Here is a 19,739-nt window from a genome sequence, read left to right as displayed (position 1 = left end):
TTTCTGCTGGCTAGAAGAGCGTGGAAGGAACACAATCCATCTACAAACAAAGTCCATTCTTCTGTTCTCTCTCTACCAAATTCATTTTCCAAATCTTTTGTAATTTCCTTTCTTTCTACACTTTTATATGGCGATATTAAACATCAGGTTTTGCTACTGAATATTGTATTTTTTAATTTTGTTGAGAGATTTTCGTTATCTCACTAGTACTTACTTAGGGGCTAAAATTTTTCTAGCATGACATAAAAAGAGCAGTCTGCAATTTCCAAAGAGAGCTAAGAGGGGAACACTCAAAGCAAGGGAGGGTCAATCTGAACCACACCAGAACAAGCAGATGTAGTGCAGCTTCCAGAAGGGGAGGAGAAATTTTGACTTTGTTTATGACAGTAAATGGGATGGTGACAGGGCACAGGAAGTACCCAAGGAACATGGCACAGAGATTTGGCTTTGGTAACAGTAGATGAAACTAGTATTAATTTATAAATACACACAATGCCGTAAAAATAATTCAACGTAGGGAGTTACCTAAGTTGCTGTTGAAGCTAGTCTATTTCTTTAAAGGATAAGTGATTCAGTGAATCTTCAGCTCTTTCTTCTTTTCAATAGCTCTGATTTTGAAGCCTATTTTCATACTGAAAATATTTTAGTCAATAAGTTACAGTCTGTCGAACTAACACCATATCAGTCTTTTTTCCAAAGGAATAAACTTCCCTACCGTGATAAATGGTTCTTTGCTTCCACACTCCTTTGTTTTCACATTTTGCCAAACATTGGATACAAATAAAGACAAGCCTGCTCTCACATTGTCAGAGTAGTCAGAATTTCAGGTTTTATTTATTTATTTTTACCATTGGTTGCAAGTACAATACTATTTTACTGAGCTTCCTATTTCCCTAGAGGATTTTTTTGTTGTTGTTGCTTTCCCCGGTATTTTGGGCCTCGCTGAAGGTAACAAGGCATTCAGTTTAGATTAAAAATCGACATCACAGTTGCCACATAATTCTCATCTGGTGGGGGCTTCCTTGCGCTGCCAGGCTGCAGGAACTTCTTAATTGTAGGAACATTGCTCATTTTCGTTTTAAAGGCCTAAAAAAATAAAAGCAAGAGAGATAAATCCCAAACTAATCCAGCAGCAAACAGTGCTCCTTGCACAGGACACAGAACAACTACTTCCCCCTGCTGATAGAAGAGATCCTAGCATTCATTTAGATGTGCAGATCTAAGCAGTCTCCTTCTAACAGGAGAAGGACCGTCAAAAAGCCTGCTCTTACCAGCAAAAGCAGTGTTGGAGCAGAGAATATCTAAAACTCTGCTGCCTGAAAGAAACTGAAGGCAAAAATTCACCACCTGGGGCATCAGGGATTAGTTTTAAAGGTCCATGTACACTAACCAAGCTCATGTCCTTTTTCTTTTCATTGCTGGTTATGATAACAGCATGATTTCCATTTTTACCACATCATGGAAGTATCTGAGCTCTGTTTACATCTAGCACGGCCACTGTTGTCACACTGTTCCAGCCCTTCTGGGATTGCATGGGTGAAGGTGAAATGGCTGGAGGCATCCTTGGCTCATCTCATTTGTCCCCTAGAGGCTTCTTGTACTACGTGTTGCACCTTAGGGTAGACAAACAATGCATGGAGCTGTAAGACAGGCCTTTGGGGAGACCTGTTCCCGTCTGGGGTAGTGTCTGGAGGCCAGGACAGTGATTAAGGCAGACTTGAGAATCTCAGATCACAAGAGAGGCCTGTGTTAAGTCAAGCTTCCTGAGACCTCTTACTGTAGCAGCTGGAGACCCCCCCAGTTAGCTGAGAAATCTTACATACACAAGAACCAACTCTAACAGTGGGGCTAAGGGAGAGGAGCTGGAGCTTCACAGAGCGATAGCCATTTTTTGCTGGCAGATGTATGAACGTAACTTCCTCTTCCTTAAGAGAACAGGAAAGATAAATGGCAATGCAAGAAGCAGCAAGAAAGTAAGAACCACAAATTAAACACCAATTTTAGAAACTTCTCTCTACTGGCAGTGAAGGAATCCCTTACAACTAAGTCATGTATTCAGCAGGACTGTGGCTGTGCCTGGTGGCTAAGATATCTTCCCAAAAGATGAGAGATAACGGCCACAACCCATGAAGCCCAAAAACCTGCATACAGGTTGTAGTATGGCACATGTTGCTGCCCACATTGTGGGCTGAAGCACTTCATTCTGTCACACAAAAAAATCAGAATTAAACTACTGAGGTTGAGATTTGGGAAAAAAAAAAAAAATCCCCTTCTTTCCATTCCCCTCCTCCCTCTCCTGACACCTTTTTCTTATCAGTTCCAAGCAGAAAATCTAGGTGCTGTAGTCTGATGCTGCACTATTTCTTTTGTTAAGGGGATTAAAACCAAAGTCTGAGTGCATCCTTCAGGTTAAGAGTTTCTAAGCACAAAGAAGAATGACCTCAAGAATAGAACCGTCAACCCAAATTTGCATTGCCTGATTGCCTGCAGTGCTTTATTTACCAAGATTACAGGCACAAGGGTGGACTACTGAACAGTTATTTGATTTTTCCAATCTCAGACTATTTGGCTCCACTCTATCTCAACTCTTTATGACTCCTGCAAGCTCACCCATTCACTGAGTTCTACAGTGTGCTGCATATCTGGAAGCTTCTCATTTCTTGAGAAGTCTCACAGCAAAAGTCTTACTCCTGCTTGGTTTCATATTTTGTATATAGCACAAAAGCAGAGAATTGATTCTGGATGATACTGAGTTGATTTTTGAAAGAAAATGGCTGGATAATGCCAGGGCTTGAGTTCCTAGTCATACTTAGAAGTCAGAAGTAGTGAGGTTAATAGGATCCCAAATTTGTAATTCCAGCCAGTACAGAAAATGACACACTGCACTGTACTCTAACATGTCGATCTGTATCACAGCCTTAATTTGTTATCTAGTATTAGATAGCATCTACAGGCAGGAAGCAGGAAAATGAAAACAGGGCAGATTAGGTTGACATTACTTGTATTGAGAAGGCATACACCAAAGCAAATATCCCTCCAAAAGGGACACCCTTAACAAGGTTAGCCAGGGACACAGTGTTTTACAATGAATCAACTAAACCCACTTCCTGCTGTGTTCCATATTAAACAAACAGACAGGGATAGTCTGTTGAAGTGCCCACAGAACTGATTAACATAGAATGATCACTTCAGGATTGTCCCAAAATTAAAGTTTTGAGGTCTTTGTACTGCACGGTTCCTAAATTCAGACATGTTCAGTGACAAGGTTACCTGCAGCTGAGGAAACCCAGAAAGCACCCCAGGTATTTTCTCCTCCACTGCTAAAATGGCTTCCAGTAGCTGAACATCTGCCCAGCTGAGTCGGTTGCCCACAAGAAAGTCTTGGCCGTGTTGTTTCAAAACCTGTAGAATACAAGAGAAGATGTGTTGCAGATGAGAACTGGACATATGATGCCTGGCAGCTAAGTCTCATGGCACAGCTGTAGAGCTGAACAGCAATTGTAACCGAAACTTCAGTTTTTAGCTGGAAGGCTGTGAGCCCAAGTCACTTCATCATTGTCAGAAAAAAAAATCCTGTGGTATACAAATTACAAACTTGGGTCACTTGGTAATGGTGAATGACAACAGGTACGGGGAAAGTGGACAAAACCACAGACTCGAGCAGGCTATTAAGAGTCATAGCATTAGAAATAAGGATAATGGAGGAATTAAAGAGTAACTCAGAATTTATAAAATGGCCATTTAGATATTTCATTTCAGGTTATGCCCAATGTCCAGGAAGCAAACATAGAAAATGCAAAATTACAATAGCTAACCAAAGAGAACCTCTGCCTTCAGAAGCAAGTTATTATAGTCATAAGACCTTCTAGGATGTTCAGCCTTTATTATTGTTTTCCAAAGCTAGATGGATGTTACAAAAGTGAAAAATGTTGCCAGATGCCTGAGTCATATGGGTTTGGTTTGTTGTCTCTGAAAGTGGGACGTGCAGAAATCCAGAACTGTTTCTTTACTAAGAGTCCTAATATCATGGCGTTTTTATCTCTGATTTATTTCCAAGGGATTTTTCCATTCTTCTAATGAAAGTGCTCCAAATAATATTAATTATAACAGAGATGTGCTATGAACAAACAGAAAAATTGAACTTTTGTCTCAAGGAAAAAAAAATCATACATGCTTGCTTTTACTTCAATGAAAGTATTTGCTGCGTAAGCTGCAAATATTTTGCTTTCTTTGCTTTGTAGCTGTTCAAATACTACAGCCCTGACAACACAAGATAACAAACAGAAAGTTTGCTGTAGCATTTCCCCTTTGTGAGAGCCAAGAAAGCTGAGGGATCAGATCTAACCTGCAGTACAAGCATGTTCTTATTTTTGGGAAACTTTGATAATTGCAAGTACAAGATTTATACGCACATCCTCACCATCACTTACCTTTTCAAAGACTGGGAAGTATCTCTTTGTTGCTTTCTCTTCAATTGAGGCAAGATTTTTCGCCTTTGCCTCAGCTGGAGAGAAGGGAAACATCATAACCATTTGCATCAGATCTGTTATTCCTTCCACGTACATGTCAATCCTATCAGAGGAAGGCAACAGACAAGAGCATAGGAGTTATTTCATCAGTTTTCTATTTAACTAAGGCAAATTATAGAAATTGTATACCACCACCATAGTGCCAATTTTCACAGCCAATACAAATACAAACTAAAAGATTAAAACCCTATTGCTGTTGAACAGGATTTCAGAAGCTTTGGTTAAAACTAAACAAAGGCTAGAGACCCTGTTCTTTATCGTGTTAGCCTTTCTCACGCCTTTCTACTGGATTTACAGGATTACATCTTTTGTATTTCATGCAGCTATCAAATAACAGATTGCTCGTTAAGTGAAAGAAAGTGTTACAGTACAGGGCTCTCTCCTTCAGGTCCTTCCCATAGAGATTGTATTTCCCTGCTATGTAGCTGAGGATGGCTCTGGTCTGCACCATCTTCATCCCATCGATCTCCACCATGGGCACTTGCTGGAACAGCAGGTCTCCATCTAGGGCAGAAAGTTGAGGGAAAGCTTGTTAGTTCCTCCTGGACTTCCAGCTTTACAAGAGAATGCATTTCTTTTGGAGTGTAAATCACTGACGCCTTGCCCTTACTCTAGAACTCCGTGCAGTAATTTAACATTGTGGGAAAAATCAAATGCTGCTAATAGGCATCAGAGCTTTGTAGCTGGGTCATCGCAGTGCAGCTGGGCCCCTCGCTCTGCAGCTCTGCCAGAGCTTTGCTGGCTGATGGGAACTGGCACCGCCTGCTCCTCTGCACTGCTGGACCCTGGCCCCGCTGGCAGGAAAAGACTCAACCAGCAGTTTCAGCCCAAGGGATCGGAGGAGAAGAAAGAGCTGTGTTAAATCTGAACTTCAAAACAGAAAAGTTCTATTATTTTGAATACAGATCAGTTTCCTGGCAGGACATAAAGACCACTGTCCGTCCTGCCCCTGCCCTGGTAGTCCCCTTTTCTCCTGGTGCTGAAAGGAGTTTGGCTGATCCTTCATCGAGGCAGTGCCGACAGCTCAGATGCCATAAAGGTTTGACACAGCAAAGCCTGTCTTTTCTAGACCAGTTTTCTGCTGGACTAATTCCCAATCTTTGGTGATACTCCCTGCTCCACTTACACAGTCAGGGCATCCAAAGAACATCCCTGCCTTGTTAAAATCTGATCAAAACTCTGAATTCGAGTAGGCAGCTGTCACTTTGTACTGCTGAAAGTTAATCATTGATTTTAATTGCTTGATCTTAATCTGTCCATTGCACATTTCTTCACAGTAAAAGAATTTATTTTCGAAGGCACTTTTACCTACTTTCTTCTCCACAGAGCTACTAAAATGCTTTGCTAACCTCACATAGATAAACCTTCTTCGCTCATTCTATATTATTTGCAGTTTAAAGGCTCTCTCTTCTGAGAAGGAATTGCCTGTGTTTATTCTCAGAAACATTCACAGATGGATCATAAGTTATCATATCCAGAACACACTTCTGCAGACTGAGGTAACAATATCACCTGTAAGATGGCCCCCATCTAGTGCAAGCACTATGGAATAGGAAAAGCAGCAGCTAGGCAAGGATACTTTTCAGCAGGAAGATGCACTAAGTGGATAATAAAATCTGACTTTCTGTCCCTTGACAAAAGGTGTAATACAGAAAAAGTGGGAGAAGTGAATGCCTGGTTTGTTTCTTATCTACAGAAAAGAAGAATTTCTCTCTTATGGCCAGCAGCAGACTGCTTCTCCTAACCCCGCAGTGAGGACCACTTCACATAAGCAAAGCAGAGAATATTTTTGCAGGACTTAAAGCAGTTTGCCAGTCATTTTGCTGATGGTATTGTGCTATCTGTGAGCAACCAGAAAAAAAAAATCATCTAGACCAATCTGTCACAGAACAGCATGGCTCCTTGACATCAGGGTAGCAACTTGGGCAACCTGTCGCCACTCAGATTGAGCCAAGCTAGTTCTGTCAGAACAGTGGGTACAGGAGGATGCTCCTGATGTCTCTCAGCCTCCAAGGCAGCTGGCTGGCTGCAGACTGCATGCTGGAAACAGCCTTTGGCCCAGGATGAATCCTTCACAATGTTGGGGAATTGCTTAGATCATCAGCTGCCATCGGCTGAAGTCACCCCTGGACCATTGTTAACAGCGTGGTGGCGCCTCAGCACAGCATGCCCCAGCAGAAGGTGTATTGTCAGAGAGAGGAAAGGAAAAAAAAGAGAGAGGGAGAGGCAGTGGAAAGTTATACATGTTCAGCCCGGCCTTGCACAGCTGGCAACATGCCAGCGGTCCTTTATCAGGTTGACTAATATTTGTCTTTCTTCAACTCATCGTACCAAAGCCCGCCTTTTCCTTTGTGTTCTCAGGTTCTTAAGCTCAATATACATACACGTAGAGGCTCCCGATCTTTTTAATATTTCCCTGTTCTTTTCATTGCCACTTAATTCTCCTCCCTGACTATGGATAGGCTTGGATACTATATGCAGGATTATACCACCCCATCTGGATTAGGTATCCCTGAGAAGGAAATTCATAGTTGAGCTTTCACTACCTGAGATACCGTACTTAAAGCTCTACCTGTTGTCTGTACACTGCATTGCTCTCCCACATCACCAGATTCCCAGCCAGATGGACCTGCAGCTGTAATTCTGATCTTACTGACATCACTTCTGTTGGGTTGCTTTGTTCATTTTAGCTTTGCTCTTCTTTAAAGACAGGTTCCCCTTTCTGAGCAGGCAGCCAGAGCACAGCCAAGTCCTTTTTCAGACATCTTAGTACATCTGGGCAAGTTCAGCCTGATGCCTCTCTGGCGTGCTGGGAGGTTTCTGTGAAATGTTTTGGGCAGAAGGAAAACCTTGGGACAGGAGCACTCTGTAGTGCCCCTCACAGTCCCAACTCCTTCCCCACCCAGGCACCAAAGTTTTCTTCCAGGGTGGCTGCAGGGGGCTTTGCCGAGGGGTTTCATCTGACCAAGTCTGAAGGGCTGTGGCTACGCACTGGTATTTGGGAACTGGTCTCCTTTCTGGCTTGCTGCTTTGACCATGTCAGACTTCCCACAGGTCTCTCTTCTGGCTCCATCTTTTTGTCTGGGGGAAGCTTCATGGCTCAGGTACGTCCTGCTCAGCTGGCCTGATACTTTATTGCCATGTCAAGCCCTACCTTAGGCTTCCAAAATTCCTCCCCATTGCTTGCACACGAGGGTATGCAATGTAAGGACTCTCACTGGTGTGTTCACACAGAATCTAGTACGAAAGAAAACTCTTTCCTAGGAATTTTGGTTCCACACAAGTCTTTCACTCACTTTCCACCTCCCTGAGGTTCAGATCCTACATAAGATGGGATCGTACCCTCCATTTTTACTAGTCAACTCTACCAACACCTCAGGCCAGCTGGCACCGAGCAGCCACACTCAATTCAGCTCTCTCTGCCTACACAATATGCTGGTCACAGCTAAAGGACGTCTTGGAGTTGGGCCTGGCCAGGTCCCAGGAGCTGCCTCAGAGAGTGCTATGTGCCCAGGACCCACAGAACAGATAACCAAGTTGTACATAGGAACATTTGCTATCCATGCTCCGTGTATTACTGAAAACAGTCATAGAAGCTGGGACTTCTAGCTTATAGGAGTTATTTAGCACTGCAAAGAACAGATTACACAGAACTAGTATTTTTGTGTGCTAGGCACGCACCTAGAATTTTGCATTGGTTTACATAAATCAATTTTAAACCACAGATTTAGCTAAATTGGAGTAAATTTTTTGACAGAAAGCCTCAGGTATCACATCCTTACCTTTGACTAACTTTTCTAACTGTTCTTTTGTTTCCAGAAATTTTTCTTCAAACTGGAAGAGAAGAGAGAAGAACATTACGTTGCTGTATTTCAAGCCTTCTTCTGTGGCTGACTGCACGTAACCACGAGCAGAACCACCCAACCAAGGCAGGTATGATGAGCTGGGTCTTCAGCTGCAGATGCCCTGAGGATTCCCCACCCGTTCCCACAGCCGGGAGGAGCGGAAGGGCCTGGCCACTTCTGCCTCAGTGCACTGGTGCAGAAATAACCAAAGCACATGTAGAAACAGAGCACAGGCATCTACAGGAGGGAGACAGGTTGCAGCCAGTGCCAAGGGAAGCACAGGGTAAATCAGCTATTTCTAAAACCACCCCCAGAACATGCAGGCCAACACCACCTTTTTTTTTTTTTTAATATACAACTGGAAAACTCAGATTCACTAAGGGTCTTTAAAAAATTCCCCAATTTTACCCATTATGATTACTTCAGTGCATTCTATAAAGCTGTAAGCTCCACAGACTCTGCATCCCAAATACCAGCAGCTGATCATGATAGGTCCAATGCCACTGGCCAAATAAACTTTACCACTTCCTGTAGTCACTTACACTCTGTGCATGTTAAATTGTTGCATACAGCGTCCAGTTGAAAACATCAGCCTGGAACAAGGTGCCAAATGTCAACTAACCTCCACACCGGCCGCTGCCAGCAGCCATCGGACCGGCTCCATTCGCCCCCTTCCATTGACGTAGGTGAGCCTGGGCTTCCCTGACATGCTTCTGAGCTCCTGGATCCCTGAAAAATATTAAGCTGAAAACAAATGTCTCATAAAGCTAGTGTAAGCACCATTATTTTCAGGAAAAAAGGGGGAAAAAAAAAAAAAAGGCTTTTATTCTTACTATGCCTGCTGGAATTGCACATCCTCTAATTTAAAATACAAAATGAAAGATGCACCAGGGACATGCCACAGCCTACGCTAGGAAATGAAAGATGTGCAGACTGGTAAAGCCTTTCCCAGCGCTACTACAAAGGGTTGTTTTTTCTTTTTTAATGATGCAAACACAGACATGCTGAAACAAGTGCTATGGATCCTGGTGGAAGCTTGCTGCATTACAAGACAGTTATACAAAGTCACTGAAAATCCTGCCACATCCCCAGGGTAAGTTATTCAGTTATCCTCACTGCCATAGCTCCACTGAAAAGAAGCACAAGATGTTTTATTGCTAGGCTGGAATTTGTCTAGCTTTGTTTGCCAGATGTTGGAGTGCCTTACGAAGCTTCACCTGCCATCCACTTCTTTCTTGAAGCAGGATCATTACGATCATAATGATCAAATGAATCATTAATCTTCCCTTTATTCCACGAAACAGGCTGAGCTTCCTTGGTGCTCCCCTTGAATGATTACAGCATGTTCCCTTGTTGCTTACAGTCTCCCTCAAAACCAGACCTGGAGCCTGGCTGCAGGCTTCAGGTGCCTCCCAGGTATCCCCCAGGGCACCAGAGCACTGTGTGCCCCAGGGACATGTGCCACTCTCCAAGAAGTTCAGAAGCTCGTGTTCCCTTGCCCTAATCTCTAAAAAATGGGACTAGTATTCCCCTTCACAAATATGTTAGTATCATACACTAATGACCAGGAGAAAAAAGCTTAAAAATGGGTAACTTAAGCATGTCCAAATGTCTCAGAAGCCAAAGAGTAAAGAGCCTGATTAAAAAAAAAAGGCAAATAAACCAACAAACAGAAGCCCTTACCAATGGTCCCAGTCTTCCCAGAGCTACCAGCTGAAGCTGCAATACCGGTCTGTGGCACTGTCATGATTGCATCTACATAACGTATCCCACTGCCCCCACATAACACGTCCCCAGTAAGGTTCAGCATGCTCTAGTGAAGTTTTCTTTTACACTTCTTTTTAAGGTGTTCTTAAAATAAAGTATGTTTAGAACATACTTTGCCAAAACTTGATTTTAAAGAGCAATCAGATCGAGAGCTCTCCCTTGAGCAATTCCATTAAGAATTAAGCCCTATCTCTACAATAAACAAGGATAGTTTGGCTGACTTTGACATGATCCAAATACACACAAAAGAGAAATGATCACCTCCTGTTTTAGGATGCAGATAGCTGCAGCTACCTGCAGCGCTTTACCTGTAAAACAGCAGCTGCATCATTTTCTGCACACGTTGTGTGAATAGCATTTACTACATGACGGTGCAACTTAGCTACGTAGATCAAGGCCACTGAACTAGTGCCTCTTCATTATCACACCTACCAAAACGTCACACACGTATCACTTCTGCACACATTGCCCCAGCTTGTGGTGTGCAGAAACTTACTGCAAATAGGACTTTAACTATCAAAACCAAAGCTCCTGCAATGCCAAGTATATGAAACATAGTCAGCGTGGAAAATCGTCTGTTTTTGTAATGAAAGGGAGCGCAAAGCCTTAGGAATCATTTTTATCATTTTTCATGAAAAAAATTCTATGCGACATTTAAATTATGTGAAAAGTGACAAATAGACAATGAAACCTGTCATCAAGTTTTTTTTTTTTTTTTTTTTTTTTTAAATAGCGACTATCATCCGTAAGTGGGCATTAATTGTTTTAAACTTCTGACATAGAAAAAAATACTTGCTTTCCTGGTAGTCTTCTGAATCTTTAAATCCACTGAGCGTGTCTCCTGCGGCTACAAAAGCACCTCACACATGGAGCTCACGCAGACACCTACATTTCAGCGCCTGGATCTGAGCCTTGACCTAAGGGCTCAGTTCAGTAGGCTATGCCGATGCATCTAGTGCCGCTTGAGACGTGCAGACAGCACTCTGGACTTGCTGGAGCCCCGTTTTTCTGAACAGTCAGCCTCACGTTTGGCAGGAAACTGTAGGTTCAGTCAAGCTCTCGGCATCACTTCAGTGGAAACTCACAAACCACTTCAAGTCCAAAAGCAGGTGGATGTGTCTATGTACACGTTTGCTGCTTTTGTCTAAATGCCGTATTTACAGCCCACTCCCTCCCTCTGTGGTTTATACCCTGCTTTACTCAGCTCTGAGCTACACCACGGGGCTGCCTTCTCAGCCCGGCATCTCCCAGCTTACTCTGCCCTGCACATGAACTTTAGAGAGCAGAGAACTTACATTACCTCAACAGACGCTCTAAAATATCTGGAAGGAGCTTCACTAGTAGCAGTACCTTAAGCACTTACGGAAAATAGTTGTGAAGCGCCGACTTACCTTCTGGGCCCAGCCTCTGCTGATGGCAGGCGCCTTCCCTCCCCAGTTTATCTCTGGAGCTCCTCCCGCCCCGGGGAGTTTCCAGCCGTACCCAATTGCAGACAAAATTCTCCCAGTGCTGTAAAACCGGCACTACAGAGCTTAAAGGTGTACGTGTCTGAAAAGTGCTGCCTAAGGCAGACACCCTCTCTCTTTTCCAGTTTGCTGATTCACCTGGACCACGGGGCAGTTGCAGAGTTTCAGGGCCATCTGTTCAGGCTCCTCTCTTGGACTCATTGGGGTGTGTTGTCCCAGTGCTTTACGTACAAGAGCAAAACACTTCAAAACATTGAGAACATTATAGTTTTTTTTTCTGGATCTTATTTAGGGTAATAGCAACTACTTAGAAGTAACCCGTGAAGTTTCTAGGCCTGTCTCACTACTTAACAGTAATCACGTTTTTTTTATTATTATTTTCTGTGTTATCTGGCCCAGAAAATGTACACGAGGTATGGGAAAACAATGCCCAACTACTTCAAAATACAGTTTGCCAGTACATAGTGATAACTTGGTATAAAAAAAAAATAGATAAGTAGCTTATGTCAGAACTGAAGCCGTGTCTTAAGGCGATAGCATTATTTTGTAAACTGAGTGTATGTGGCGAATACCCAGCTAGAGGTGAAATAAACTATGATTTTCCTGTGCAGTTTCTGTGAAATACAACCGCCTCAGCTTTGCTATCTACATGTCACATGAAATGACCAAAACTAAAAGTGGATTTGAACAGACAAAAGGTGGTTTGGCAGATGGGAAACAGGATTTTGACACCAACTATCAGGTCCTCTAGTGTAGGCATGCACAGGATGTTGGGCATCACTTTACACCTGCATTAGGTATTAGTACAGATAACCTGAAGATCTGATCAGAACACCCACATTGTTGTCCATGTATTTATCGGTCTAAAGCCACAACTGTACCAACACAGCACCTCAAGATGGGGAATCTCAGGACAAAAATCTCCAGCTAGCTATCTGAAAGAAATCCCCCAAGAGCTATTTCCTTTTTTTCGTCAGATTTATGGTTTTGTGATGGTTTCCCTGCCTGGAAATTGATGTCAGTCTCTTCCACAGGATGCAGTTTCACCAGAGGCTTCTTGGAAATTTGAAATTTATGCATTTCAGAGATTGATGGTGTCAGCAAAATACAACCATATGGCTTTCCTCATGCCTAATTCTCTCTCTCAGGTTCATCATCTAGTGAATAAAGCACAGCCTTAAGTGTATGCTTCTGCATTGCTTCCATGTCAAACCCAGTTAGCTCCCTCCAGAAAATTCCCAAGTAGAGGTCATAAGTACTTGTTCATACCTGTCTATGATGGCAGCACTAAATCAAGATTAATCTATTCCTGCTTTTGAGGTCTCTGGTACCAGCAAGTACCTGAGTGCAAGGGTTGGTTCATGAACAGTGACCGAAACATGCAAGTCTTCCTTGTCCTTTCTGTAGTCCCCGGTGCTGCCAAGGGCAGCAAGAGGGCCTGATGGCCAAGAAGAGGGAGTCCATTGTTCTCCATTTATTTTGCTTTCAGCACAACCTTTCAGAACATAATTTCTAAAGCTCCTTTGACATCTATACCTGTTGCCTATGAGGTTACTTTCATCTACAACTTGAATAGCTGTTTTATGAACCTCTAGAGTAGAAAAGAAAATGAGTTCCTTTTATAAAACATTTGGTAAGCCACACCTGTGAGTATTGAAACAGCTGGCATGGAGCCCAGGTACAACTTAAATGATCTTGCGTTGGGCATAGGCAGATTTTAAATAATACACATACCATACCCCAACATGTCAGGTTCCCACTGTGCTCTGCAGACACATTTCATTGTGATGTAGCTTGGAGAAGTCCAAAGACTTCCCTAAAGGATCTTGCCTGTGATCCTCACAAGCCACCCTGCAGCTGGACAGCGGGACCATAGCTGCTTCCAGCAGCATCCTGCCAGAAGTGAACACAGCGTATACAGCTAAATGCCACGGGAGAATTTAGCAAGAGGGTTAGCAGATTATCCCTTTGCTTCTGATCAAGCTCTTAAAAGTGAAGCACAATGCTGCGATAAAAAATTAGAGTCCACGTGAGTAGCTAGAACAAGCCCTGTGTCACACAAACCCAGACTTGCCAACTTTTCGTAAAGTAACCCTCCAGTGACTGCTCCAGTTCTGTCCTGGAAGCTTTACCGAGCTCCCAAGTGCAAGGTCAGCCAAGCCCACGTTCACTTTCCTGCATATCTCTGCAAGCTGTTTGGCACCTATCCAGACCACCAGCACAGGAAAGTCTGAGAACAGAAATCCTAATCCTGATTTACGCCCATGGCACTGCTGGCAAGGAGAGCTTAAATGGAGAGCCAGAGACGAGATTTATGCTAGAAGAAGAGAGGACAGCGCACAGACCCCAGCACTAGCACGTGCCTCGCCTTATAGCCAAAGTTCCCTAACACAGAATTTACCTGTGCCAACTAGCGCTGTCCTACATGGCTCCCAGGCACCATGGGTGGGGAAGCATAGGCTTCATAGGTCATTTCCAATAACTAGTTCAGGTGTGGCCACCCTGCCTTGGGGAATGAGATTGGCTGTACAGACTTGAGCTCGACCATGTCAAGGGCTGCAAAGTCAGAGAACTCTCCTGAAGCAATGTGACTGGCAGAGACATTGACAAATAATGCAGACTGATTGTTTGAGGGAGTCCGGACAGAACCTAGAGCAACATTTAGTGATGCACCCGGAAAGGAGGACAGTGAGGACAACGTGAGGGTAGGCTACAAGCTAGCAGGCAGGGAAAGATGCCTTATGTGACTTACAGCTCTGCAACATCAGGGGCAAACCTAAATACCAGTTATACACATGCCCCAAAGGAGCATGATCTACAGAGATATCTAGCCATCGATTTGTAATACTTTTTAAATAAGTTTAAGACACGTCAGTTTATAGAATGTTACTACTTGGATCCTTTACCACTTACTATCTCCTGACTCACGTACCTCAGCATGGTCAAAAGGCTTATTATGTAAGCATGAGATTAGCAAGATCAAGGCTTTAAAGCCAACTGAAAAGTAACTCTAACCATATTGTGAAATATTTATCTTAAATAAGTCAGATATTATAATGACTTATTTCAATAGTAACCTGTGTAAGCGTATGTGTCCTCTGTATGGTTTCTGGCATGTGCCGTGAAGACTCCCAGTTTATGTGCATTGTTACAATTATCTATTTAGGAGTAGATAATAATCTAGTTTAGGTTTAAAGAATCTGTCTTCATAAGGGGATGTTGGGAAGTATGACAGAACTTTCAGTCCTATTATCTGATGTTGATCAAGCTGGACAAGAATATTTTTTCAATAAAAGATAAAAATGATTACTTGAAAATATTTAAAAGCAGCTCTTATCCCATGAGACATTTTTTTAATCTGTTTTGGCCATTGTCTTTATAAAATCAGATTTATTTATACAGCTCATATAAGGAGAAACAGATTTTATTGACCACAAAGACAATTCCTTCTCTTATAAAACAGTTCTGTTTTTATTGAAGTGAGTGTTTCCCCGGGAGATCATCAGAATTTTCATAAGACCCAGCATTCTTTATACATATTTTAAACTTAGTTTCTCTTCAAAGACAAATATTCTCTCATTTCCTTAGACTCTTCTACACAGATCCATCAGCACAGCAAGATTCAATGAAAGAGCAATGACACATTATTTATACAATCTACAACTGTCTGACTTTTAAGATAATTTTTATTCGGTGTTTTGTGTCAACTTCAAAATTACAAGATACATGTGTTTTAATGATATTTATAAGTAAAGTACTACCTCTGCATTTACCTGTCTTGCAGATACATTTAACAGTCTGTGAAACGTAATCTCAACATGAGATTGTTTTGTCCCTGTTGCATGTTCGACATCATACAAATCTAGAAAAAAAAAATCAAGAGAAGTTCAACTAGGAAAAGGGGCTGAAAAATGACCGCAGATGGAACTTGGCTTCATTTCCTATTGAAAATTCTGTGTGTTAATGCTACAGCTTCTTCATCTTGTGGTGACCTTCTTGTCAGGTTGGAAGAAATTTTTAATTGTGGCAATGTTGCTTTCACTTGCTTTAAAAGCCTAAAATTGGAAACAATTCAACTTCCAAGAAGAAGAGTGGGAAAAGTTCTAATGACAAGCCAAGACTTGTGAAATAAGCCTCATCAGGTGGTGGTTCAAAACTGGGAGGGGGCAGTTCCTAAAAGCAAATGATACAATATCGGAGAAAAATAGGTATAAGTCAGGTGGTACAAGTCATAGAATCATAGAATGGCTTGGGTTGGAGGGGGTCTTAAAGATCATCTAACTCCAACCCCCTGCCATGGGCAGGGATGCCACCCTGAGGTTTCTCAGGGCCCCATCCAACCTGGCCTTGAACACCTCCACGGATGGGGCATCCACAGCTTCTCTGGGCAGCCTGTTCCAGTGCCTCACTACCCGTACAGTGAAGAATTTCCTCTTAATGTCTGATCTATATCTATCCTCTTTTAGTTTAAGACCATTCCCCTTGTCCTATCATTATCTACCGGAGTAAAGAGTCCTTCTCCATCCTTTTTACAAGAACCCTTTAAGTATTGAAAAGCTGTAATAAGGTCTCCCCAGAGCCTTCTCTTCTCCAGGCTGAATGTCCCCAGCTCTCTCAGCCTTTATTCATAGGAGAGATGCTTCCGCAAGGGAAGGTATAAAACAATGGAGTTACCAGTACTGGGATATTCTGCCTTTCACAATTTAATCTTTCAGAGCTAGAGAGCTGCTTAACCCCTGAAAGATCATGATTTCTTCCAAGATTCCACAGCACTAATTATTATATACTTGATATCCCTTTCATCCTTTCAAGTTCCTGACCTCAGTGACATCCTCTAACAATGATTTCCGCAGTCTTAGTGTGAAACTGTTGCCTTTTTTCTGCTTGTATTTTGCTGCATTTAATTTGAGTGTCTTATTCCACTTATGTTACAAGACAGAGAATATGAAAACCACTCTCCCTCTCTTACTGGAACCACAAACATAAAAAATAATTTATATAATTGTTTGTTTGTTTTTAAACACATAGGACCATAATTCACTTCTCGCATACATTTCTCAGCTCTGCTTTTATTTATTATTACTATTATTTTATATTCTCCGTGCTTAACTTTGTAGACCGTGTTTCCCAATCCTCTCTCTATTACTTCTGCATTCCGGCAAGGAACTGCCAAAGCATTTCAACTTCTCTTCCACAAAGCTTGGAATGAATATGACTGTCTTACTATTTGATTTAATTACCTGCAGCAAAGAAAATTTGGAGATAATGTGGACACTTTCACTTCTGCCATCAGGATTGTTTCATCAGTTGGATTTCTGCCCATATGAGCTGGCTTCCAAAAAGGAATTTCAAGGAATTCCAAGGAATCTTTTAAAATCTACAGAAAGTGGGAGAAATTTTCATATATATCAGCATATTCCAGTCTCAGCTAAAAGATTATTAAAATACTTTACTTTTACCCACCTTGTAAAGTAGGTGTTGTATATAAACAGGAAAAACCTGATTATTTTGGCAATGGACAACATGGGTGAAATCCTTCTCTTTGACTTATGAGAGTGCACCTAGGGAATGTACTCAAAGCAGAATTAAGATTTTAAAAGTAAGGAGTGAGCACAAGGAAGTAGGAATGAGCACGTTGCACTCACCTTTGGAGTGGAAGACACCTTGCACTTAGGCTACTTATTGCCTGGGGCTGGGAAATTCCGACCTTCTTGTACAGCTAATGATGGGTCTCATTAATGAATTAATGAATTCATTAATGAATTAATGAATGTGATTCAGGACCCACTTCTGCTCCTCTTCACCGACTGCAAAGAGGTTTCAGGTTTTGGGAGGTTTGATTCAGTCCCCAGTCTCTTAAAATCTGACAACACAGTAAAAACTGTGCTGTTTGCCATCAAACATGCAAATATATCAAAAGGAGGTACTTACAGTTTAAATACAGGTCCTTGTTGGAAGCTCTCCATCCAGCAAGACTTCTAGCTCAGACTATCATCTGGAAGGTTTACTCTTGTGTTTCAAAACAGGAAAATGGACATTCATCTCTTCTGTGTGTCCATTTTGTGGTTACAGGGACGTGGTCTGTCACCTTCTGCCTGACCATTATAGAGCTCACTTTTTAATGCAGATAGTACTATAATCCAAGAAAGTTACCCATTCTTCAATACTGATAGACATAAAAATTGTGACTAGCTTGATTCAAGAGGAAAATGATTTCTAAGGATTTAAAAACTGAGCAAAACTGAGTCATTAAATACAGAGTTGATGGAAATATTCATGACCTAAACCTACATTTCAGGATTATTTCTGCATCCCTGGTCAGAAATATTGAAAAAAGGCTTTGGGATACTTAAGAACCAGGGTGATGCTGTGTATAATCTTTATACACAAGGTAATAAATCTGTACCAAGTAAAACAGTGTAAATACACTCACGTTATAAAAGTGGGGCTATGTTTCAATGTGTCTCCCAAGGCCGGTACAAAGTTGGACTAGGTGATCTTTGAAGGTCCCTTCCAACTGAACTATTCTGTTCTATTACAAACATGGGAACCTATATTAGGATAGCATTTTTTATTACCAGGAATGTGTATCAGGAGAGTGTTTTTTATTAACTTACTTCCAAACAGAGTTTGGTCACGATAGCCAAGTACATAACCTTAACCGATAAAATTGTGCAACATTATACAAAAAGATGTATGAATCCTTCTGTAGGTTAAACCTCACCATAGGCTTACATAAATGATTTAATAACTACTGTCTGGACAATTTCCATCCACATGTTTCATATCTATAAGGTGCTTCCTGTGGACCCCCTCAGCAATGAAATCAGCACTAGCTGCCCTAGTGTTGTAGCTGAACGCAGAGATTCCTAAACTTCTACAAAGGAATGACCCGAAAAGACAGATCAGTCTTCAAGGCCTAAACCTATACATTTGTCTTCAATAGTCTGGTTTGGAAAGATGTGCCTCATGCTTCAAGGACCAGGACACCATGCAACTCATGAAGTCTGTCCCTTTTCTAGTGCAAAAACAATTTCTGGATCCAACAGAAGTACCTTCTCCAGCCTCGAGCCTGCAGGGCTTCACATTAACACCTGCTACAATGAGCAAGAAGGTACCATGGCACTAGAAAAACAAACAATGTTCTTGTTTAATTCAGGTTAAGATACACACACTCATGTCGCACCTTTTTTCTTTTGATGTTGTGTGGGCGTACTTCGCATGTGAGAACTTAAACAATGAGATATTCTGCAACGTGTGAGAGCTATGCCTTTCATTGCAAGGCTGTCTCCATGCAAGCCCTTCTTAGACAAACTTTATCAGAAATGATTGACCAACAGGTCATCCTGAGAGTAAAGATCTCCTACAGCAAATCTGCTGACTAATAGCAGAGTTTGATAAGGTAGTTACTTCCTTGACAAAGGAAGTGGAGGGATGATCTGTGCATGAGCTAATGTGTATCTGAGTAGGCTGGCACAGCTGGGATCGTGAGCTAAGCTTGGGAGTATCAGGCTGAAGGGTAAGGTTAAGCTCCTTCTGCCTCTTGCCAGAAGGAAGGTATTGTTTCCATTCCATCTGCTTTTGGGTGACCTTTTCATGTGTGAGTTTGAAGAGTTCTGCTGCAGTGTAGAAATTGTTCTGAAATGAATAGTAGGGCAAGCAACAGAAAGAATTGGAAGCTACAGCACTGTTCATCCATTCGCAGTATGCATACTGATTCAGATCACCAAACCCCACATTTACCCTCTTGCCACCTTTTTTTTTTTTATATATATATATATATATATATATATATATATATAATCTTCTTCAAACTGTTAATTTTTACTTCAGTTCCATGATAAAATGTCAAATTGCAAAGTGCCCAGGATATCATTGTGTTCAACTATCTAATGCGTAGTTACTGAGAGGGCAGGAGCAGACTCTTCTCAGAGAAGGATGCTGAAAGGACGGGAGAGGACTGCAACAGAAGTTGCAGCATGAGAAATTTTAAACAGACAAAGCTGAAGAAAGTTTTGCAGTGACTTGGTCAAAACCTGGAGGGGCTGCTGGAGGTGTGTAAATATATCACTGATTTCTGCTCTGTACTCCTAGGGGGCTTGCAGATGCTTCCAGTCATATGCTGGAAGAGG

At 42.0% G+C, this 19,739-nt stretch overlaps 1 protein-coding gene and 2 long non-coding RNA genes across 3 annotated transcripts in view; 1 reads left to right on the top strand and 2 right to left on the bottom strand.

Moving 5' to 3' along the window:
- Positions 1 to 806: 806 nt before the first annotated feature.
- Positions 807 to 11,674, bottom strand: LOC118163468 (glutathione S-transferase-like). Its single transcript, XM_035320082.1, has 7 exons — positions 11,533 to 11,674; positions 8,997 to 9,118; positions 8,312 to 8,363; positions 4,901 to 5,033; positions 4,431 to 4,572; positions 3,271 to 3,402; positions 807 to 1,086 (listed from the first exon to the last, which is right to left on the bottom strand). Exons 2-7 carry the CDS (start codon positions 9,081 to 9,083, stop codon positions 961 to 963), a joined length of 672 nt encoding a protein of 223 aa, XP_035175973.1. The 5' UTR covers positions 9,084 to 9,118; positions 11,533 to 11,674; the 3' UTR covers positions 807 to 960.
- The window catches only part of LOC118163474, a 20,913-nt gene continuing 10,299 nt past the window's right edge, over positions 9,126 to 19,739 (top strand). The window contains exon 1 of the long non-coding RNA XR_004749072.1: positions 9,126 to 9,402. This is a non-coding gene — a long non-coding RNA (uncharacterized LOC118163474). The remainder of the gene's footprint in view (positions 9,403 to 19,739) is intronic.
- LOC118163473 lies at positions 15,276 to 17,519 on the bottom strand. The gene is made up of 3 exons (XR_004749071.1): positions 17,071 to 17,519; positions 16,848 to 16,984; positions 15,276 to 15,780 (listed from the first exon to the last, which is right to left on the bottom strand). It is a non-coding gene; the product is annotated as an uncharacterized LOC118163473 (long non-coding RNA).

Source organism: Oxyura jamaicensis, chromosome 3 (genome assembly GCF_011077185.1).
Source record: "Oxyura jamaicensis isolate SHBP4307 breed ruddy duck chromosome 3, BPBGC_Ojam_1.0, whole genome shotgun sequence".
NCBI classification, from domain to species: domain Eukaryota; kingdom Metazoa; phylum Chordata; class Aves; order Anseriformes; family Anatidae; genus Oxyura; species Oxyura jamaicensis.
This window is presented reverse-complemented; position numbering and strand designations above follow the sequence as displayed.